Genomic DNA, 24,161 nt, shown 5'->3' with positions numbered 1-24,161 from the left:
TTGTGCGGACTGTTCTTTCCACCCATTACTGATAGCCCCATTGGGGGCCTCCCATGTACGAAGGTCTCCCTAGATCGCCTCCTAGTCAGTTCATGAAATGAACAAGTTACTTTCTTACCTGGTAACGTTCTTTCGATGGGATGGTCCAACGACGTATTCCATATCTATGACAGGTAATCACCACAGCTGTGCTGCTTCGGAAACATTTTTCGGCGTCTGCGTCCGGCGTCGATGTCGATGCGCCATCGTCGAGGACCTCCCCTGACGTCATCCGATGTGATAAGTAGGACGCACGACGCCCGTAGCCTCAGTTGTAGTTTTTTCCCCCAGAACGTGTGACATTAGTCTACTGCCAGTCAGACACAAAGCCTTGCAGAACGTAAGCTGCAATCGCATAAGAAATTCTGCAGTGGGGAAGGTAGGGAGGGAGCGATATGGAATACGTCGTCGGACCATCCCATCGAAAGAACGTTACCAGGTAAGAAAGTAACTTGTTCTTCGAGGGGATTGGGTCCTCCGACGTATTCCATATCTATGACAGACTCCCAAAGCAGTACCAGAGCAAGGAGGAGGGAAAGAATTTAGAATTAAAATTTAGAATTGCCAATCAAATAGCAGAGCAAAGGACCGCCTTGCCAAAGGCCAGATCCTGTCCTCGGATGGAATCGAGGGAATAGTGACTTACAAATGAATGTACTGAAGCCCAGGTGGCTGCATCACAGATGTTGCGAATAGGAACACCCCTCTGCAGGGCAGAAGATGCAGCCATACCCCTGGTAGAATGGACCCGCAAGCCAGCCGGTGGGTCTTTACCCGCCAAGCGGTAACACTCCGAGATGGCCAAAACAATCCAGCGAGACAAAGTCTGTTTCGTCACAGCATCGTCCCAAACGCTTTCCAGCGTAACCAATAAAGAGTTGATCGTCCACTCTGACCCGGGACATGCGTGAAACATAAAAGCTTAAAGCTCTCCTAGGATCAAGCCTATGGAGCTTCTCCTCTTCCTTACCAGGATGCGGAGGAGGATAGAATGCCGGAAGAACAACCTTCTGGGCCAAATGAAATTCCGTCACTACCTTCGGAAGAAAAGAAGGACGGACTCTAAGGACAACCCTGTCCTTATGGAAAACAGTGAAGGGAGGTTTAACTGAAAGTGCCTGTAACTCACTCACTCTGCGAGCGGAAGTGACCGCAACTAAAAATACAGTTTTAAGAGTCAACAGTCTCAAAGGACAAGAGTGCAAAGGCTCAAAGGGAGCACCCGTTAGAAACCTGAGAACAAGGTTCAAATCCCAACTGGGCACCAGGAAAGGCGACGGAGGGAACACATTAGTGAGCCCTTTCAGAAACTGAAATCAAAGGGATTTTAAAGTAGGAAAACTCTTCAGAAGAGCGCTTAAAGATGGACAGCGCCGCTAGGTAACCTTTAATGGTACCCACTTGCAAGCCCCTGTGGGCCAAAGAAAGTAAAAAAGGACAGAACCATGGGGATGTCACATGCAAAAGGATCCACATTCTGAACTCTGCACCAGTCGCAGAACTTACGCCAACGGCAACGGCACAGAGACTTTGTTGCTGGCCGTCGGGCCGAGAGCAACACCTCCATCACCTCTTCAGGGAGGTCCCAATCCCTATACCTCAACCTTTCAGAAGCCAAGCATGAAGGTTGAGGGATCTGACCTCTGGATGGAGAACCTGACCCCCCTCCCATGAGAGAAGATCTTCTCGGTAGGGAAGACTACGTGGAGGGCAGATCATCCGGGAACCGAACTTCCGTAACCTCCGCAGCACTTGCGAGATGACGGGGACTGGAGGAAACGCGTACAGCAGTGGGAATGACCACTCCACCACGAACGCGTCTCCTAAGGCTCCTTTTGGAGGAAATTCCCACGAGCAGAACCTCTCGCACTTCCGGTTGACACTGGAGGCGAATAGATCCACTTGAGGGGTCCACCAAAGGGCGAAGAATTCCAGGAGAATCTCCTGCGCCAACTCCCACTCGTGAGAGATCGTGCTCTGCCTGCTCAGAGTGTCCGCCGTCACGTTTTCGTCTCCGGCCAGATGAACTGCCGAGGTCGAAACTTCCTGCTGGATGGCACAGAACTCGAGCTGCATCGCCTCCCTGCACAAAGGAGGTGACCCTGCCCCCCCCCACTTTTTGTTGAGGTAGTGCATGGCCACTGTGTTGTCCGTCAGGATCAGGACATTCCTTCCTCGCACAGTCGGCAGAAAAGCCTTCAGGGCTTGCCTGACGGCCCTCAGCTCCAACAGATTGATATGGAGTCTGGACTCCGACGGAGACCAACGACCGCTGACTGTCAGCTCGTTGGCATGAGCTCCACATCCCATGAGGGATGCATCTGTCACGATCGTCACCTCCGGCCAGGGAAGCCAAAACGGCGCCCCCTTCATCAAGTTGCCTTCGACGGCCCACCACAGAAGGTCCTGGGCGACCGAGGGCGGCACCTGAACCGGGTCCGACATCCTGCCGGAGGACTGCGACCATTGCATCTTGAGTGCCCACTGCAAAGATCTCATCCGCAGGCGAGCCTCTGGCACCAGAAGAATGCAGGATGCCATGAGGCCGAGCAACCTCAAGAACTCGAACGCTGGGAGCGCCTGGGCATGCTGAAACATGTGCACCATCTGCTGAATGTGAAGAGCCCTCACCTGGGGAGGAAAACACTGCCCCAGGGAAGTGTCGAGCACTGCTCCGATGTACTGGAGCTGCTGTGTTGGCGTCAAATGGGACTTCTTTAAATTGAGGGAGAAGCCCAGCCTGTGAAGGGAGTGGCAGGTGACGGACAGATGATCCAGGACTTGCTCGGGAGAGCTCCCCCTGATCAACCAATCGTCCAGGTAGGGGTAGACGTGAATCCCCCCCCCTTGCCTGAGATGCACTGCCACCACCTCCATGAGCTTGGTGAAAACCCTTGGGGCGGAGGTCAATCCGAACGGCAGGACCCGAAACTGAAAGTGCGAGTCGCCAACCGCGAACCTCAGGTACTTCTTGTGCTTGGGATGGATCGGCACATGGAAGTAAGCATCGTTGAGGTCGAGAGACACCAACCAGTCCTGAAGCTGAAGGGCCTGGAGGACTTGAGAGAGAGTAACCATCTTGAACTTGTCCTTCCTGAGGAGTTTGTTCAAACCGCACAAGTCCATGATGGGTCTCAATCCCCCGTCTTTCTTCGAAAAGCCCGAGACCATCTCATCTGGAACCTGACTAGGAACCAGGCCATAAGAATCCTCATCCACCTCCGAAATATATTCCAGGTGGTGAAAAGAAGGCACCCGAGAGTGCTTGCTCTTAACCAGAGCCTTCCTAGGGGGTTCCGACACCCCGGCCACGAAAGGTGTCGAGTGAATCGGCGCCGGCGTCGAGAGAACAGGCATCGGCGTCGACATCGAGTAAATCGGCGTCGACGTCAGATGCAGCACCACCAGCATCGACACAGTCCTCGAAGCCGGAGCTCCGAGCGTGTCCTTCGACGACCTGAGCGTCGACGGCTTCGACGACTTCCTCGGAGCCAGAGCCTCGAGAAAGCCTGTCGACGCCTCAGGCGTCGATGTCTTCCTCGAAGACATCACAGGCGCACACGATCTCGAACGCGTCGAGAACGAGTCCCCTTGACCGAACGGGACCTCTCCCGTGACTCGTGCCGACCACTCTTGTGAGCGGCGTCTCTCGACCTCTCACGGCCGACCCCACTCGGGGGCGCGGACGGCTTAGTACCCTGCGACTCGAGAATCGCCAGCCATTTCTTCACGAAGAAAGCCCATTCCTCCGGCGTTGCACGGCTGGTGGGGTAAGCGACGTGCCGGGCAGAGTCCTCAGAAGAGGACCTGGAAGACGACCGCTGTCGGCGCTTCCGAGAATGCCTCGAAGAGGCCGAGGAGTGGCGAGGCTGACTCCTAGAAGGAGACCCACGAGACTTCCGACGACGACGTAGAGAGTCACCTCTCGAATCATCCGTCGAAAGCCCTGCAGACTTCGACTTCCGGGGCTTGGACACCCGACCTACCGACAACTTCTTCTTACGTTCCCGTAAGGCTTTGGACGTGAGCGACTGACAGTCGATACAGTCTTCCGTGTCGTGGGCCTCCCCGAGGCACCAGAGGCAGGCGTCGTGCGAGTCCGTCACCGACATCTTGGATCCAACACTCCCCGCACTTCTTGAAGCACGGACGCGGGGTTGAAGACGAAGTAGAAGACATCTTCTTACGAAGGATTTTCACACCAAAACGAACAGGTTCGAAGAACCGAGAAGAACAGAACTGCAAAGAGTCGAGGCGTAACCGAGATTCACGAAGCAACACGTTCGCGGAAAAAACAGAACTGAGGCTACGGGCGTCGTTCTTCCCGCTTATCACATTGGATGACGTCGGACATCGGGGGAGGTCCTCGACGACGGCGCATCGACGCAGGACGCAGAAAAAAGTTTCCGAAGCAGCACAGCTGTGGTGATTACCGGTCATAGATATGGAATACGTCGGAGGACGCAATCCCCTTGAAAGATGCATGATGTGTTGGGAGGGGAGGCGTTGAGCTTCATAAATTTCCTGGAACCAGGAATTAGTCTCCTCTTTGGACCCTTAACTCACCATCTCCGAGTAACTCCCTTGTGGTTCTATCAATTATATCCTCTGTTACGAGCCTGTACTTCTGCCCATCAAGTTCATAGGAAATGGAGAAAGGGAAATCCACTTCTATAATCGCACCCCTTTCCCATTCAGCCACTTAGTGAGGGGAAGGCTCGAGCGCCTCTTTGCAAGGGCGAGGGAGAACAGATCCTGGAATATGGAGATCCGCGCTGTATCCAGCATTACCGACCCTTTTGCTTTGGCCCTGTATTGGATCTTAAGTCTGTCAGGATAATTGTGAAAGTGCACAAACACCGATCTCGGGCCTCCAGACGGAACACCAGCTCTATGAACTCTTTCGATTTTTATTACGTCAATCATGTCATCGTCAAAGAGGAGTTTCGCGGATTGCGCTCTTGAGATCCCTTTCCGCCTCTCCCTCCTCCTCCGGAACCCTGAAGAACCGGAAGTTATTCCTCCTTTTGCGATTCTTAAAATCGTTCGTCTTTAGGACCATCTCTGCCCCCCCTTCGCTCTATTTCGCCTAGCCTGATGTCCATTTGAGTTTCTATGGTGTCCAGCGAAGATTGGTTGTGTTCCACCTCCTGCCGCCTCTCTTCCATCTTACCTAACCTGACATTGATCTTGTCTACTTTTCCTCCAATGTCAGCTCTCATACCTCTAATTTCCTCCAACAGCAAGGCAACGTCCTTTTTGTTGCCATTGAGTCCTCACCTCCTGCCGCCATTGCGGTTTCTTTAGTGGGGCCAGTGATGTCCATCTTGCCCAGATACGCAAAGCCTGCTAACATGGTCCTGGGCTCCATACACTACTGCGCCCTGCAAGATTCCTCTTTCCAACAACCGGGTCACCAGGGTTCTACCTACCCTCCTGTGGGTGCCTAGTGCAAGGCTCCAGCAATTGACTGGTGTCGCCGGATGGCGTCCGTGGGTGTGGGGGGGGACTGTCTGTTATGATCCTAGAGGGAACAAGAGACCCCTCCGGCGTCCGACGAAGCGACCCCCTCCTGGGGGGCCACCAAACCACTTATCCCAGGGTTTTACATATTCTTTGATGGGGCCTACGCAGGCAGGCACACACCCCAAATTGGGGGCCACACACCTGTGTCACTGTCCCTTCACACCCAAGCTTCTGCGCGTTCCAGGGGTTTCCTCTCCTTTTCTTCAGTGTCACCTCTCCTCCTTACCATCAGGGCTGAGCGCGCCCACTAGCACTCGGACCAGTTCTCTAGCACTCCCCAGACACCCAGGTCCCTGCGTTTTGGAGCACCAAGTCTGACCCCGGCACAGGGGGGACCCCCTTGGGCAAGATGTTCCTCAAGGGGTCGCGGTACAGCCCCGAGTCCCTGTGGCCCTTCACTTTGCAAGGCGGGCACACAGCCCTTTGAAGGGGGCCCACACTTTGCAGGCCAATGTTGGTTGTTCCTGCCCGTCACCAACGTCTTCCGGGGGCTAGGCGCACCTCCTGGTCCCCTGTGGTCCGGTACCACCGTGCACCACAAGTTCATATAGCGCTGCGTTCGGGGGACTTCTAAATAGTGGTCAAGTTCTCAAGGAGCCAATGTAGACCTTCACTTCTGTATGACTACTTACAGCAGGGGTCACTGGCTCTCTCAGCATAGAAACAGGTGCAGGCCAACAGTATGCATCTACAAGGTGCCACACGAGACATGAATTGGGTGTGCATACAATTAGGCCACTGATCAGCATGAGGGAGCCCTGGCACTGTGCACCAACGGGCCTTTTCCTATAGCGGCGTTACTGCTGCACAAACTTTGCAGACTGGTTCCTCAATGTGAGTAGTGTCCCAACCTCTAGACCATGCCAAAATAAATAAATAAATAAAAAGAAACCTTCACACTAAGGGGGGAAAGGGGGCAAGACCCTCAGGTGGCCTGTACTGCTGATATGTATTACCAAAGGGGGCACTCTAAAACACAGTACATCTCCTTCAGTTTCATCCATTAGCTGTGCTAAGTTCTAATATGTTTATCACCCTCCGCTCGCCATACCTTGTCGCTGATTGTGTGCTTTAATACTTTGATGTTCCGGTATTACAAGCTACGCACTCGGGATACCAGCAGTATCTGGGCTCCACAACGGAGATCACACGCGCCTCAGCGCTGCATGGAGCGCCCAGGCTGGCACGAGGGGCTGTCTCTGCAAGTCCGTGTCCACAGATGTCCAAGTCGGGGCACTCCAACAGGCAAGGCCGCAGACAATGGTTGTCTTCAGCTACGGTCTCCCTGGGGGCGAGAGTCGAGAATCGGCAAGCAGTCACTCCACCTCCTTCTACGGTCCAAGGCTCCGCCAGAGCCTATCTCAGTTTCAGCCTCATGGTCTCCAAGATAGTTGACCTGCTGGTGACCGAGACTTCTTACCGCCCAATCGGGTCTGCCTGGGGTACGTCCGTTGGATAACGCAGACGTCCCAAGATTACAGGATCTTGTAGAGTAGGGATCGCTGTTCGAGCTACCAACACATGGCCACTCAGGAACGCCACCGCAACAGATCTTTTCAGAGGGTGGAGCGTAGTCCGAGGCCCCTTTACCGTAGAGATAACCATCCCTCATTGCGTCCCTCTTGCTCCGCAATGATGCAGATGGCTTAATGCCTTGGCCTTCACTTTCATTTTCGGTCTCTACGCCAAGAACAATGGCGGTTGTAAGGTGCGCATGGGCTGATTTCTTCCCGATTTTCATGTCATCGAGCTCCCCTCGGGTCAGACATCGCTGCTTGGCAGCATGGAGCCACTTTGGGGGGTGCAAGTGGGGTTACACTTGCAGATTTAGGGGCCTGGATCACAGACAGCACTAGCACACATCCTCCATCCACGCGCCCCCTTGGCCATCCACAATCTTCCTTTTTAACATAAATTATCAGTTGTATACCTAACAGACATTGCGTGACGTTCCAAAAGTTCAACCAGTATTGATAACTTTCAATTATATTTGCGTCGCTCATTGCAAACGCCTCTCACATGGTTCTCTTTACACAAAGTTACTTTCAACCTTGGTTCGAAACACAAGCTGGTTTGATATCAGTTTCTCTGACTCACCGGCTGTGCTGTCTTTTCTGACGCAGCTTTGTTGAAGGACCCAAGGACAGTAGCAGAGCGGCAATCGCTCCTCTCCGCCTGGGTAATCGACACAGGAGATCCCCGTTTACCTCCAACACAGTACAGGTTTGATCAGGCTTGGTTACTGGTCTTTGGTTTCTTACTTTCCAAGTAGCGGTCTTTAGAATTCAAGGCTACTTCCCATCTTGCGACCCTCTCTGGTTTTGCCATCTTTCTCCTTGTATTAAACTGCCACCTTGGAACTTCTGTCGCCTGGTGTGTTTTGCCTTGCTTAGAGTGTGCTTGCGTGCTCTGCTTTTCATCCATGTGGGAAAGTGTAATAGAATTCAGGTGTATGTAATGATCTGTAATTGCCTGATCTTTCCGGATCATGGTGTTGGGACAGGTCAGGTATACTGCTCTGGAGTTATTCCATTGTCACTCACGGTGGGCTGTCCGTGAGAAAGTGTTTGTGTCGGGAAAGGGGCGGGGGGTTTGATTTTCTATATATCCTATGTGGTAGGATGGGGAAAAAGGGTTATAAGGAAGGGGATACCGCGTCTCACCCTTCAGTGTCCCACTTCCACTCCCCGAAGACCCCTCATCCACGTGATCCTCCCGCACTGGTCCACCCCCAGGAACTGGATCCAAAAGCAATGGCCGTGTCCTGGCCACCTGGATGACAGAACCCTCGGGGCTAGCGGGTGAGACACCTTCAGGTTTCCCACACCAGACATGGGTCCCACGCCTGCTGGGCCTAGAGACCCAAGCTAATCCTCACTCATGCGTCCCAACAAGGCCGAAACATGTTTGGGGATGCCTCTGGTCTCGTGCAGAAGGGATGTGACAAAGCAGTTTGGGCTGGACTGCCCCTTTTGGGGTGGTACCAAGCCTGATTTCCATACGGTCTTGCCCCTTTGTAATGGCATGGCAGGTGAAGAACAATAGTCTGGAGGGTTGCCCATAGCAATGTCAGAGGTTAGGATTAATTTCAAACATTCCAGTCATCACCTCTTTTGTTCTGCATAAATTGAAATATGTGCTTCACCGTGTGGACTGATTGGGGACACCGGATTCCACTCTCCTAATTTTAGACTTGACTGCTCTCCATGTTTACCTTGATTGGATTTTGGGTTTCGGCTAACCTTCCCCTGTTCACTATAAGAGTGACGGCAATCATGTTCATTGTCCTCGACCAGACTAGACTACGCAAACTATCTGGTACCCGCCTACCAACTCAAAAGAGTCCAGAACTCCACAGTTAGGCTCCTCCTTGTCCTCAGCTGAAGAGAGCACATCAACCCGACCCTCTGTACCCTCCACTGGATCCCAGTCGGACGGCGGGTGACTTTCCACGCCATGTGTATCACTCACCGAGCAATACACAACACGGGCCCTAAATACCAGCAACATAAAATCACCCACTATCACCCCACTACAAACCTGCGATCAGGCACTTCTTTCCTTCTGGTGATTCCCCCTTTCAAAATCAACCAGAATAGGAGGCACCCCTTTCTACATCCACGCCCTCACTGTCTGAAACTCTTTGCCACTTACCATCTGATGCATAGAGGACCACCTGACTTTTCAGAGGGCCCTCAAGACATGGCTTTTCCCCTCAGCACCATGACTAGGCTTACCTTCTACCCCTGAACTACTTGCTCAATCCCAGGAGGACCAAGGAATTAACAAAACATAGAACGGTGTGCAAAAGTGTTGCATTTGAATGAACTGTGAGGGGAAACCATGTATTGCACTTGGATGAAATGTGAGCAAAGTCAGTCTTGTGCATCTGGGTGAACCTTGGGGGTGGCCGGTGGACTGCATTAGGATAGATCCCAGGGTGGCCCAGGTGTTGCATCTGGCTCAGTTGTAAGGGTAGCTAATGCACTGCATTTAATTACATTCTGATGAATTTGAGAATATGTGTGGCACTTTGATAAATCTTAAAGTAGCAATATATCGCATTAAGACACTTATAGGGTGGCCACTAGATCTGCATCTAGATGAAGCTATGAAGGTAAGCAATATTGTATTATTGCAAGGGAATCTCCTCGACCATTAAAATGCAGCGCCAAAGTTCAGTCTCGCTGCTCACATAATGTCTCTCCAGCCTCCTATACTTTGCACAACACCTCTGTCATTAGAATGCAGCTATCCCCCATGATAGAAATTTGGTTTAGCTGCAAACATAATGTTCTCTCTCGCATACTCTCCAGACAACCTCAGCACCTGTGCACTACTCAAAGACACTTTGCACACCACTTCTGCCATTAGAATGTAACTGTCCCCATGATAAAATTCGGTCTAGGTGCACACAATGTTTTCTCTTTCTTCACTTACTTTGCACACCACCTCCCACTAGAATTCAGCTATCCCCCATGTTGGGGTGGTCAGGAACAGTCCTAACGATAAAGAGGGGTTAATGTTGCGTGTGCCATATTTGTGACGAGGGGTGTGGTTATATCAATGCAATGTTGTAATTTGATATGTATCCAGTGTAGGTAAATGTGAATGAGAGGTTACTATAGTGTTACTTTTGTTTAAGTTGCTACATATTAGATGTACAAGCTCATAGAAAGATAAAATGCTAAAACCACCAAATGAAATATAAACACGATTCAAACATGGAGGCTCATTCTGAGTTGGCCGGTAAGGGATACCGGGCACCAGTAAGGAGACTGGTGCCGGTAATCCCTTACTGCCCAATTTTGAGGCCCCTGACCACACGTCCTTTAGGGGTCCCGCTAAGGGACCAGGGCGCTAATAACGGGCCTGCTATTTGCGGGCCCGTTATTAGCACCTACCCCATTCCCATTCCCGTTGAGCCCTATGGGGGCTCAATGGGAATGGGGAGTGGTTGGTTGAATGGGGACTTCCCAGGTACAACAGGGTCGGAATGGCCCGGTAAGTCCCCATTCAACCAGACCAGACCCAGTATGGGAGGCAGCCATGGTACTAATAGCACCATGGCTACCGCCCAACTCGGAATGACCCCCATGATGTGTTACGGAGTGCCCAGAAGCAAGCAACAAGGAGTTTCATAATGTACATTTAGGGAAGGGGGCCTGTCCAGAAGAACCCACTGTAAATGAGATATAATATTTATTAAACATGCATGCACACTTAGGAACATATAAAGGGAATTTATAAATCTGTTTTTAGTGAGCATTCATGAATTTATTTTAGATTCTACAGCCAGGAGTTCGTGAGTGAATTTTAGGTGGCTGGGAAAATCTAGTTTTGCAGGCTTGGGGGGCTGGGGGAGGACCAATGATTAACCAAATAGATAGTCAGCCGTTGAACAGAACAACGTTTATGGCTTGATAGTTTCTCAGGAGGCACTTGGAATCTCTTTAAGTGCATTGAAGCTTTGCAGAGGGACTCAGCCATTTGTTTTGACCAACATTAAATATGGGGTGAAGAAACACTCAAGGTTAAAGTGATCGATACCCAGGAGTTTCAATTGTATTCTTCGATGTGCCATGGGTGTTGAAATGGAAGTCATTTAGATTAGAATGTTCTGGGAAGCCAGTAAAAGTTGGGCCGGATGAGATAGTTCTTGCCAGTTCAAAGAGCACCTGTTTATTCAACCTTCCTTATGTTACTTTAAGTATTCATGCAAACCATGTGCAATTACGATTAAGATTAAGGTTAAAGGCCAGCTGGGACTTGCAATGAATTATGCTTGTATATGAATGTGTAACTATGTGCAGAGGTCATGACCTCCCATGGACAAATCCCAGGAAGGGGTGCGTTATGAATACGTTCTGAAGATGGTTGTGAAGATAAACAATTACCAATGGGAATGGGAGAATTGGAGATCGATGGGATTTCTTTGTATAGGTTTTGTCCAATCGCATGTGGGGGTGGATAGTAATAAAGTGTTTTAACTGTTGCAAAAATGTATATAATGTGTCATCTTATGTTGGTCGGGGACACTTGGGTTAGTTTGACTCTGCGGCATCATCTAGCGCTTCCCCGGACGATTGTACAATAAACCTGCTGTACGTACAAATCTGCACTCACACCTTAAATCGTGGGCCTGCTTGGGTTAAGGTGATTAGGGGCCCATCCATACACCCACGATACAAATTCGGTCTAGCTGCACACATAGCATCCCTCTCGCATACCCTCCAGACTACCTATCTGCACCCACCTGCATGCCTGCTCAACAGAAGTGACTAGCAGGGACTTGACCATTCCTACCTACCTTCGAACTGGCTAAAATGCACACACGCATTCTATCTCTGATGAATTTCCCATACTTGGACTTCAGTCCTCAAGGGTGTTCAACCTACAACGCACTGAGACCATACCAATGGTGAAATGCGCTATACAAATAAATGCCCATTACATCATTCCACATGGAGTATGAGCCCATACATTAATTCTGCCCGTGTTCCTCCTGCGTATTGTTGCCCATACTATTCCAAGCGTACAGTGCATGCATATATTTTTTTCCAAGTCGATTATTGCTGATGGTGTCCGTGCCTCATCAGCAAAACACAAATTGATCTTTCCAGACCTACTTCCCATGCATGAATATGTTGATAATTTATTTTTCTTAAAAACGTCATATTTTTAATTTGGATAAACCAATTTTTGAAATTCTTGTGGCGTGCATCAACACAATGTAAAGCAATTATTGAACATCAGGATCAGGCAGTTTTGACAAATGCATGCAAAAGCATGTTTTCTGGAGGTCTATGAAAAACCCAATGCAAAACATGAAAATGTTCATGAACATCAACTACTTTGGAATGGGTGGTCAGGTATGGACAGATAAGTCATTTACCGAATCTGCAGCACTTTCATTCTAGAGGTCAAAAGCTAAAGCAGGAAATGATTTCTTAATTTCCAATTTTAAGTCCCTTGTAACTTACCTATAGTACCCCTACTGTGGCATTTTAATATATACACATAGCTACCTCTACGACACATTTCCTTTTCAGTAAGAGTTCTGTCAGTTTAGTTAAAAGTACTACACAAAATCAGGTCCTACGTGTGTCTTAGTATGCAAACTTGATTTGGGTTCAGTGAAATGTTAAGTGTCAAATAATGCCATTGATATGATCCAAAGAGACAAGGTTTGCTTAGTTATGGCCAGGCCCTTACGGGCTAAAGAAAAAGCCACGAAGCGCTGGTCAGCTCTTCTGAACTCTGATGTCCTTGAACAGTATTAAGTTAGCACCCTTTTGCGTGTGAAGGAGGAAGAGCAATTTCATCGCCTAGTAGGATGCGGAGGAGGATAGAAGATGAGGAGCTCAATGGACAGCGATAGCTGGAACTCTGAGACAACTTTGGGAAGGAAGCCAGGTCATACCCGGAGTGAGACTTTCTACTGAGACAAAATTGCAGGAAGGGAGGCTTGGGTGTTCCTTCCTCAACAGCCATTTACTGAGGCAGTTCACAGTGACTTCTTCCATTGATATACCACATAGTTTTTCCTGTTGGAACAAATGTTCCTCTTCTGTTAAGCAGTTGATAAAAGCACAGACACTGCCTGTGGACATATGGAGTGATGTACAAACACAGAAAATACATTAGTAAAACGGGCATGGAAAAGAAAAAAGAACTGTATCCGGCATAAAGGCTAAAGAAAATAGCAGCATACACTCACCCTCAAACCAAAATATATTCCCACCTATCACTTAGTTAAGACTAGGTAGGGGGTAATAACAAGTTAGCCGGTATCCGGACGGTAATTCTGGCAGGATACCGGCAAACTGAGCTACCATTTCTGCCGCCTGATATCCCGGTATTACCAGGATATTACAGGCGGGGGAAGGACAGTAAATACCCATTCCATGGAGTCCAGTAGGACCCCATGGAAGGGATTGACGGTAATACCAGTGCTGGAAATACCAGCTGTTTTTTGCCGGTGGAGGCCCGATTTACCTCTAGCACTTTGCTGGAGATAAATCAGTGAACCCCCCATCGGCAAACCTGTAGTTTGTCGGTCCGGGGACATTGCCGGTCACAGAATTTCCAGCAATTATACCAGCAATTTTACCAGACCAGCAAACTTATAAACTCCATAATATATCCCATTGATAAACGGCAAGGCAACAGCAAAACTGACAACAGAAATAACCATCCCACACTGAAAAAAGCAGTATGGATCACAAAAACTATTTAGCAAATGAAAAGGATTCCAGACTTTCAAAAGGATAATGAAGAGGGGATAAGCGTGTGGAGGGCGATGGTGAAGAAGGTTGTTGTGACCGGAGACTGTGCAAGCAATGGAATGTGATAGTAAATGACAGCTTAATCGGAAGTGCTATCTCTGCAGTTTTTCCTGCTGGTGGTGTTCCATTAAATCCTGGGGGAGAGGTGATTAAGGTAGCTGTATTGCCAGCCAAGAGATCCCAGAGCCATGCGTGACGTTGTAGCGGGATGTACACAGTTACAGAGAAACCATCCACAAAGCATGACATGGGTGACTTTTTGAAGCACATCCGTGATGAATGAGGAGTGTACGAAATGAAGCAGAGAACGTCTCTGGCACTGGAGAGGTTACTAAGAGCCCTATAGAGACAATGGCCTCAATGGATTCATTACACTGAGTGACAAGTGTACTAAAACGTAACCTTGGCTGGTGATCCATGGAGTCTCCAGTAAGGAGTACAGAGAACAGGAGAGCAGATCAACCCTGTGGAAGCAAAGGTGGAGAAAAGAAGATGCCCATGTTCGGATTTCATTCTGGGATAAAGTGGTGGTGGGCATGGTTCATATTGGGAGAAATCGACATTCTAGGAGCGATTCCAACGTTTGGGTATTGTGGGTACCAGCCTCAGCAAATAGCCTTATGTGAAAAAATTCAAACATTCCTAGATGCCAATAGACCCCCTGGAGACACCCCTCAACCCCATGACCTTCCACATTCCTAAACTATGGTTGCATCCAACAATAATGGCAAGACATTTTGCGGGGGGTGGTGGCCCATTGTTTATGGTGCTTGGAGACCCTATGGTTTGGGATGAAATGTTATGAAGCTCTGTGAAACTTATTGGCAATCCAAGATGTGCGCAGAATGTGTTTTATCCCTGACTTCAGCTCTTGTATCAATGGAAAGAGAAGATCTAAAATGGGTGTGCAGAAAGCAATGCTACTTTTAGGTGAGCATGTCTGGATGTGGTTGAAATTTTGTATGAGGTGTGAAGGGCCCCATCTCCAATCTAAATGCGGCCTCCGTGTTTTTGAAAAAAGCTTGATCTGAGACTGTCATCAAGGGTCTTAAGAGGACAATTCGGTTCCATGAACGAACTGTTGATGTTGCCTGGCTTGAAGACCGTGTTTGCCGGTTTCTGAAAGGACCAGGGGTCAAATGAGAAACTTGTTTATTTTTATTTGCGCTTTGGATGTTTGATTCATTTCCCTCCCCCGCCTAGTCTAGTTTTCTCCAAGTGACGAGGGTTTAAGGCAGTGTAAGGGTGTTGCAATGATGGTTCATAATATTAAATATTATAGGCAGTGGAAATATGAGGAGTAAGATGGGTTTGTTTTCCCTAATGACTGCCAAGCAACATATTTGTGGTAGATTATGGATCAGAAATAATTCATGTTGTAATGTCTGCTTTATCTTATAACTTCACACAACAGAATTTTAAAAAGAATGTAAGGGACCCTAGTCGAGTAGAGTTCTACCTTACTAGCCGTCCTCTCTTCTAACAAAAAACTTTAGGGAGACTTATCAGAAAAGACTGAATGACATGCTGACTAAAGGACGGTATTGATTTTATTTCAAGGAAATTCTGAGGTGCAGTAACGTGTATAATAGGAAAAATAAGCCGAAAGTGATTAGGGCGTTACTGTTTTCAATGGTTTTCCAACATGGCGATTTAAGTGCTGCCAGTATGAATTTTGTAATGAGCATGCAGTGGCATACAGTTCCTGCTCAAAGGCCGCAAACCGGTCCTCTGAAGAGACAGCGCTGCCCTCAGTAGCTCACTTGATGGCATGGCGAGACGCGTGCAGAGTAGTTTCAGTGCACTCTTCAATGAGCGTTTCATGGAAATTATTTTATCAGACAAGACAAGAACAAAAGATAATTGTATTTTGCACAAATTACTGGGAACAAAGCTTGCAATGGAAAGTCTGACTTAGGAATACTGATTGATGACTAAAGTTAATCAAAAACAGTAGTGGGGGAAGAAAAATGGGCAATTACATAATGGGCCCCCGCAGATCTAAACTGCTTGGCAAACCGCTCTCTTCACCGTCAGTCGCTACAGAGTTCAGCGCGTGGCTGGGGATTTAAACAAGTCCCTTCTAATCTTCCTCATGCCTGGCCTCTTCCACTTTGGTGAGGCGTGTGGATATGAGGGGGAAGGCGCGTGGAGACAAAGAATGATGGTTATTTCCGTTCTGGGGGGAAAAAAAGAGCTGCCGTGGGCTATTTTCATATCGAGTTTTGAAAAAAACAACAAGCGACGAGACACGCATAGTCTACTTGGACCTAGAGGAAACCTTAAAGAGCAGAATGAAGAAAATCAGCTCTGCTGCCATACGTTAAGCTTTCCTCGCAACACTAAGCTGCGTGCTCACATTAAGTACATAGGTTTCAGGTAGCAGCACTCTTGTTGATCACTGGGTAAAATACCTGTCAATCAATACTTTCCAAGGCAGCGTCACAGCTGCACATGCTCATCGGCTAGAGAAGCCAGCAGCTTCCAACAGTAAAATGGTCTTTAACAGCAGAGCTAGAACCACAAAATACATTGAAAATAACTTCTTAAACAATCATTGGATTATTTGCACTATAGATGCAAGCTGTTAAAGAGCAGGCCGCAGTACTTACCAACCAATACGACCAGCCTGTATTTCTCAGTTGGCTGACGCTGGTAGGGGGCAACTTCTTCATATGTGGGCACATCGGCGGTGTCGTACTGGTCACTCTTCTTGCACTCGTACATGGCTTTGTTTGTCTTTCTGTCTTTTCGACTAAGACGGAAACTTCTTCTGAAGCCGGCTGTAACGAAAAAGATGGATTTCCTCAATATGGCAAAAAATGGAGAAACCCCATTTTCAGAAGCTGACCTTTGGGGACAGAAACAGATTCGGGAGAGGGAGCATGGAGGCAGCCTCACATCTGGATGAAGAGCAATAGATCTGTGTCAGATGTTGAAATACTTATGAAGCACCTACAGAATGAACGCTCATATAAGGGAATCATTAAAGAAAGGTTTATGTAGACTACATCTTCTAAGTAATAGCTCAAGTAGCGTGAAGTATTGCAAATGCCAGGTCTGTTTGGGATGTAGGCCCACACACCCAAGAAATAAGTATTTCAAGTAAGTCACTAGTATGTGGCCCTAACCAGAAACAGAGGCGTACGCAAAATAAACAACTCAATAAGTATGCAATTAATCAGTTTACTATTTTAAAAGGGCTACTTGAATCAGCCAACCACAAACATGTTGTGCCATTGTATTTTAAGCTACTGATAACTCCATTATTTGCACAGAATTGAAATGGAGGCAACTAATCATGAAGGAACAAGAGGACTATGCATTCACAGAAATTTTGACAAAAGGGCTCCCATGGACTCAAAAAGCAGTGCAAGACAGAATGCTATATGTAAAAAAATAGATAATTAAACTACTAACCATTGGAATTTGCATTTTTCTACTCAAGTTTAAATTGCAATACTCAACCAAAATGAACTCATAAACATGTAGTCTATCGTTTTCAATGGGCAGGAAAACGACATTGTGCCAACAGAACACAACGTTTGGTGACCCTGTAAAATTGAGCCGTTCCTGATGCACAGCCACGCTAGTTACACATATGAAGCCATTTTCTGTACAGGCATAAACATGTTTTACTGTGCGGAAAGTGGACTAGAAAAGCACCCATTTGTCAATGCCTCGCTACACGTGGTTCTGCAATTAAAATGGGTGGGCGGGGGCTGTTACTGGCATCTCAGGGCGGAAAAAGGCCAGTGTCCCTAGTGCTGGTTCGGAAGCACCACCCATTACCCGTGTCCTGGCATGGGTCGCACTGGGTTTGTACGAGTGAGGCCGAGGGTCCCTGAACAGAGCAGCCCCAGAGTTACGCAGGTACCCGTGGCTGCATCGGGTGGCATGTGCTGGTAGTGTGGCAGCCGGCACGTAGCATGATCGACTATGTGAGTTGTCTGATGGTGAATGTATGTGGTGCAAAACATTGAATGGCTTCGTGGCGAGACATCAGTATGGGAGGACTGGGTGGGTGTGTTTGTTGCCATCTTGCTTTCTTTAGGTGTGAAGAGAGGTGAAGGAGGAGGAAACCGTAAACACATTTTGCTAGTGCTATCACCTACTACTTCTCTTCTTGGTATGGATCTAGGTTGTTGAGGACCTATGAGATTTTTGGACAGCGATATAGCTCATACGGGGTATTTAAAAATGCTGTGCTACATCTATAAAATATTCAAAAAGGTAAACGAGGCCATTTCCGAGAAATTAATTCCTTCAAAGGACATAGATTTGCAAAAACAAACATACTAGAGTAATCCCACACTTAGCAGCTGGTACCAGAAATTCACGTGAGATTGGTCCTGGTGCAGCGGTGACCTACTATAGCCGCACACAGTGCAATCATCCTTTCCAAAGTGTGTGTCAACCAAATTATAGCGCAGAAGAAATACTGCACATTATATGATCATACGGTACATAGTAAGGTGCATTACCATTTGATTAGGGTACACTGCACAGTGGATTTTCCTGCCATTTTCTGCCCCATCGTCCCTGCTCCCCATGGTGTTTTTTATTTAGTTAGCATCAAATAAATGACACCACATTCCTGCATTCAGTACAGGTTGACTATCAGCAAGTAGCCTCTTGTGGCTAGAATCTGCTACAGGGCAAATACGCCACAGTGCTGGGCAGAGTATAGAAAGGAAAACGTACTCCTGAGAGCAGTGCCTCCAAACTGTGTGTGGCAATGCATAAGGGAGACTAGAGTGAGCCCCCTTCATCAACTGTGCAGCAATTGCTCAGCTTTCAAGGCGCCTCCATTAACACACGAGACAAGAGCCGGGCTAATGTAGCCACTGCATGGACTGCGTTTGCCCACAATGTCACAGGTTGGAATCCCAGCAGGCCCACTCAACCCTTAATCCTTCAGAGGTTAATAAAAGGACTAGCACTGCATTGTGTAACAAACAACTGTTATTCAGGGCCATTCATTCATGGGATGTAATATGATATATTTTATTTATAGCGCGCCTATACACGTGTTTCAAGGCGCAATGAGGCAGGGGAGGGGAACAAGGGGAGACAAGACAACGATGTTACTAGGCCCAGTGACATTGAGATCGCGCAAGTGCAGGGGAGAGGAAAGTGGAAAAGTGCTGGGGGTGGAGGTGGGGGGGTGGTGAGGAGCAAGTGCAGGACATAGGAACAAAACATCGAAAAACAAGAGTGCGGCCAGCAGGTGGCAGTGCAGGGTTAAGTGCAGACAGCAAGTATTAGATAGTGCAGTTAGAGGGACTGTAGGGTTGCAGATACTAGGAGGCTGCCAGGAGGCAGTGCACAAGGACCTGGGCCCGTGGTTCAGTGCATAGCCAGGTAACAAGTGAAGTATCAGACAGCAGATCAGCAGGGAAAAGGAAGAGAGAAGGCAGAAGCAAAGAGGAAAGTCTTGAGCTGCTTCGGGAAGCAGAGATGGTTCTACTCAAGTTTCAGAGATTCAGGAAGGCTGTTCCAGAGAGAGGCGCCAGCTGAAGAGAGAGATCTGCCCCCAGCTTGTTGCTTGGAAAAGCGACTGACTCAAGGAGTTGGTGGAGCGAAGAACTCTAGTAGGAAGATACTTCAGAAGAGAAAGCTGTAGATATTTTGGTCCCAGTCCCCAGAAGGCTTTGTGGATAATGCAAAGGGGTCTTGAACTTGATCCTTGCAGCCACCGGGAGCCAATGGAGAGATTTCAATGCTGGAGAGATACGATCCCTGGGCTTGAGGCCAAGGACAAGTCTTGCAGCCCTGTTCTGGATGAGTTGCAGAGGACAGAGAGTAGAGGTGGGCACACTTAAAATAGGCTGTTACAGTAGTCAAGCCTAGAGAGAACCATAGCTCTAGAAACAGTGAGCTTGTGGCGGAAGGAGAGGAAAGGAAGAATACCTCTGAGGCGGTGCAGTTGGTAGTTTGACTTCTTAGAGACATCGGACATGTGAGGAGAGAAGGAGAGTTTGGAGTCGAAGATAACCCTGAGGTCCTTACCCTCACCGGTGGGAGCAGGAAGAGGGTCAAAGGAGGCTGGCCAGAGAGTGAAGGGAAAGAGGGGTACAGGTGTGCTGATGAGGAGGATCTCAGTTTTGCTGGCATTCAGGCAGAGATCATTGGCAGCGCACCACTCTTGGATTGCAGACAGACAATCCGGGATGAGAGAAGGAGAAGAGGTGGCAGAGGGGAGCCTGAATGTGAGATGGGCGTCATCCACATAGCACTGGAAGTTGGAGCAGAGAGCAGAAATGCGGTGAGCGAGAGGTGCCAGGTATTGGTTGAACAAACAGGGAGAAAGGTTAAAGCCCTGGGGAAAACCGCAGGTGGAGAGAGAGATAGAGGAGAGGAGAGGAAGGACCCTAGTTGGAACATGGGAGGGTCGGTCAGAGATGAAAGAAGTCAGCAAGGCTAGAGCCTGATCAGTGATACTCAGGTTATCATGGATCCGGTCGAGCAGGATGGCATGGTTGACCGTGTCGCAGGCAGAGGAGCGATCAAGTAGGATGAGGACAGAGGGGAGAGGGGAGATTAGAATCAAGGTTAAAGAGCAGGTCTTCGAGGATGTTCAGGAGAGCAGTTTACAGGATTCTGGCTGCTCTGCAGCCAGACTGATGGTCATGGAGGCAGCCAACAGATTCAGTGTGAAGATTAAGCTGTGAGAGGCCCAGGAAAGGAGTGATAGAGATCGGGTTATAATTAGCAGGAGGGAGGGGTCTTATTGAGGGTTTCTTGATAAGTGGGTGCACAAGAGATTGCTTCAGGGGGGAGGGGAAGGTTCCAGAGGCAAAAGAGTGGTTGCAGAAGTCAGCCGAGGCTGGAACGAGGGTGTCAATGTGGTTCTTGATGGTTTTGGAAGAACAGGGAAGAGCCTGTTTTAACAAGCTTTTCAGAGATGAGACTTGTCTTGAAACCTCGTCAGGGGAGAAGAGAGGAAATGAAGAGAAGGGAGGGTGCCGGAGGAAGAGGAGAAACTGGAGTGAGAAGCAGGATAAGGAGAGGGTGGACAGAATGTCCTGGGTTTTAGAGATTACGTGAGAAACCAGGGCCGTGCAGAGGGCCTGGGAAGGAACAGGAGAGGTAGAGACTATGGTAGGATTGGCCAGTACCTTGCAGATTTTCAAGTGTTTGGCCAAGTTGTTAGATTCTGCAGAAACGTGGGCTTGTATGTGAGCTCTCTTCTTAGTGAGGACAGAGAGTCCACATTGCCTTTGGAGCAAGCGGCAGGCCTGTTTGTCAGAGGATGTACAAGATGCTACCCATTTATTCTCAGCCACCCTACACTTACATTTAAGTGTGACAAGATCTGAGTCGTACCAGGAGTTGCACTTGGCTTTAGGCTTCATGCAGATCCTCATGATAGGGGCAAGCGCATCTAGAGTATCAGAGATGATAGAGTGGAGCATGGAAAGGGCTGTGTCAGGGTTTGAGTCAGCCAGAGGTGTGGGAGGGGGAGAAAGAGGAGGCAAAAGCCTCAACTGACACACGCTTCATGGGTCGAATGACTGAGAAGGAGGGTGGCAGTGTGAGGGTAGGCTTGGCCTGAGGGGTAGAGAGAGAGGAGAGGAGAAAGTGGTCACTCCAGGGGAGAGGAGTGGTGAGAGGGGGAGGTCCGAGGAGATCAGAACATCGAGAGTCAGCCCTGCAGAGTGACTCGGGCCAAAGGGAGGAATAGAGAGAGAGAGAGAGAGAGAGAGAGAGTCGCAAAGGTCACGAAAGAGTCCCGTGGCGGGACAGGAAGCATCCAGGTGGATGTTGAAGTCTCCAAGGAGGATGAGTTGAGTGGTTGAGGTCAGGAAGGATGAAGAGAGGTCTGCACACTCGCAGAGGAAGGAGGATATCTAACCAGGTGGCTGGTAGATAGTAGGCACTGTTAGAGAGTGGCCAGGAGAGAGAGAGAAAGCCTACAGACCAGGCATTCAAAGGAGGAGTAGGCCTACATAGGAATGATAGAGGCAGGAATCGACTCCAAGAAGATCAGGGATACACACCCACCAAACAGTTGGATCTGGGCATGGAGAGGATCTTGTAGCCATCAAGAAGGAGAGTGTCAAAGCTCATGCCTGAGCTTGCCGTGAACCATGTCTCGGTGAGACCAAGGACATCAAGGTCGAGTTCTTCCAGGAGACGGCAGATGTCAGGCGTGTTTGATGGCTAAGTGAGAGTTAAGAGTGGTGAGGCAAGGTAGCCGAAGAAGAGGCCGCCAGAGTAGTGGCAGAGGGTGGAGACAAGGAAGCTGAAGAAGGGAGAGAAGGTCTAGCGGGAGAATAAAGGAAATTGATAAGGTGTGGGAAGCCTCTATCAAAGAGGAGGAGGTTGGCCTGAGGGCCTTGGACCAAGACGGTGCCATTGAGGTAAACATTGATGATGACCTTTGAGGCGTGGAAGGAAGCCAGGGGGGCCTCCCACCGGGTGCAATCATTAATGGGAGAGGAAGAGTAAGGAGAGAGCACATAGACCATATTAAGAGTCCATAGGTCTGGCGAAGGAACGACAAAGAGGATGTCGGTGAGGGTCTGTCTGGAGGAATCACTAGTGTGGGTGTCAGCAATAGGGAGGTCTGGGTTGGCGACCAGGATATGCTTTCTGAACTTCTTGCTGCCAGACATAGTGAGAAGGGTAGGATAGTCGATAGAGAAACAGTTGGAGAAGATAGGAGAAACAGAGGGCACCATCGGTGTTATGGAAGAGGGGGAGGAGGAGAGAGGGTGTGCGGGGAATAAGGGAAGAGTGGAAGGGGGGTGGGGACAGTAGGGGAAAACAGAGGGTACAAGCAGAAGAGACGAAACAAGACAGGAACAGCAGGACAGATGGAAACAATGCAGCCACTGGGCACAGCTAAATTCAAAATCAGCAGGACAGATGAACACAATGCAGACACTAGGCACAGCTAGAGGTAATGAGAGTGGGAGTCAAGGTGAGACGGAATGAGGGTGGGAAAGTCAGAGATGTAGGAAGTGATGTTTAGTATTGGGGACAAACCCACAAGGAAGTGAAAAGTGTCACGATTTCTCAGTGGGCTCAGAGTACAGGGTCGCATCAGCCACCATGCGATCATGTTGGGTGTAGGGTCAGACCCTTCCCCGGCCCGGCCAGGCAGCAGTTCGGGAGCAGACAGGGCCTTGAGGTGTGGGCTGGCTTCACGCCTGCTGGCATCTCATTGGCAGGATGAAGGCGTAACAGGCCAATCAGAAGCCATGCTCACATGGCTCCATGGAAACCCTCGGTGATATTCCAGTGCCGAGGAAGAGGGCGGCCATTACAACAACCAATTTGCCAATTTGTACGACTCCAATTCACCAATAAAGGTGCAAGCGAGCAGAAAGCCCTGTCGATCGCGCTCCCATTGAAACAGATTTTATTTTTAAAGATAAAGCAGATGGAATTGTCATGATGCCTACCCCCGAGCATCTGGACCAAGCCCATCAGCCTCGGAAGCAGGCATCCAGACATTTATTAAAACCTCAGCAGCGCCGGCTAGGGGCTATCTGGGTTCAGTCCTGGCGCCTTGGGCGCCAGGCTCATAATAGAAATCAGTCCTGGCGCCTAAGGCGCCAGGCTCATAGTCCTTACTTACCTCAGGCAGACCATGCTGCAAATGAATCCTGGCCAACATGAAGCCTGGAGGGGACTATTTTACTACAGGGACTATTTTTTTACTCAGGTGTGGTTTAGGGACTTCTTACCTGGGACTACTTTTGAGGCTATTTAAACCACGCCCGACCAGCAACACACGCTTCGCGTTATTCTGCATCCTGCAGCGGGACGCTTACTGTGCCTGAAAGTCAGCATCCAGTCTTCTGCCACGCCCGCCTCGAAACCAGAAAAAAGGGAACAAGGAAGAAAAGGTTAGATCAAGGACATTATTTTAATTCCTTACCTGATTCCGGATCCAGCACGTCTCCGAGCCTGGAAAGGACATTATTCCAGCACGCATTGCATCGCCAGCAGCAGCGCCGCGTTATACTCACCAGTCCACAGCATCTTTCGACTCGGCGCTGCCTCCATCATTTTCTTCGTCGAACTCCAGCACCTGGGGGGAAAACAAAAGAAACAACAAGGTGAGCCAAGAGAGCCGACAAATACAATCTCTTACCACCATAGGCTGACCTGATTTACCACCGGAGGCATTACCCTTTAACACATCTCATCTTCATATGCCACACCTATAAAGGGAGAGAAAACAACAAGTTAAACTCATGCGACTTTTACCGGACAGTGTTGGGTAATACAGACTCTTACCTGAACGCCATCAGCTGCCTCCAGGCAACATTCTTTTGAACCAGCTGCAATTCA

The 24,161-nt window shown here is 49.0% G+C and overlaps 1 protein-coding gene across 6 annotated transcripts in view; it reads right to left on the bottom strand.

Annotated features, from left to right (window-relative positions):
• The window catches only part of MPP7 (MAGUK p55 scaffold protein 7), a 1,979,219-nt gene that overhangs the window by 332,425 nt on the left and 1,622,633 nt on the right, over positions 1-24,161 (bottom strand). For all 6 annotated transcript variants that reach the window (XM_069648102.1, XM_069648107.1, XM_069648105.1 and 3 more), the window contains one exon: positions 16,466-16,636. In XM_069648102.1, coding sequence (XP_069504203.1) covers positions 16,466-16,636 — 171 coding nt within the window. The remainder of the gene's footprint in view (positions 1-16,465; positions 16,637-24,161) is intronic.

The sequence above is a fragment of the Ambystoma mexicanum genome, chromosome 2q, assembly GCF_040938575.1.
Source record: "Ambystoma mexicanum isolate Mex_15411 chromosome 2q, UKY_AmexF1_1, whole genome shotgun sequence".
NCBI lineage: Eukaryota > Metazoa > Chordata > Amphibia > Caudata > Ambystomatidae > Ambystoma > Ambystoma mexicanum.
The sequence above is the reverse complement of the archived record's forward strand: the minus strand, read 5'-3'. Positions and strand labels throughout refer to the sequence as shown.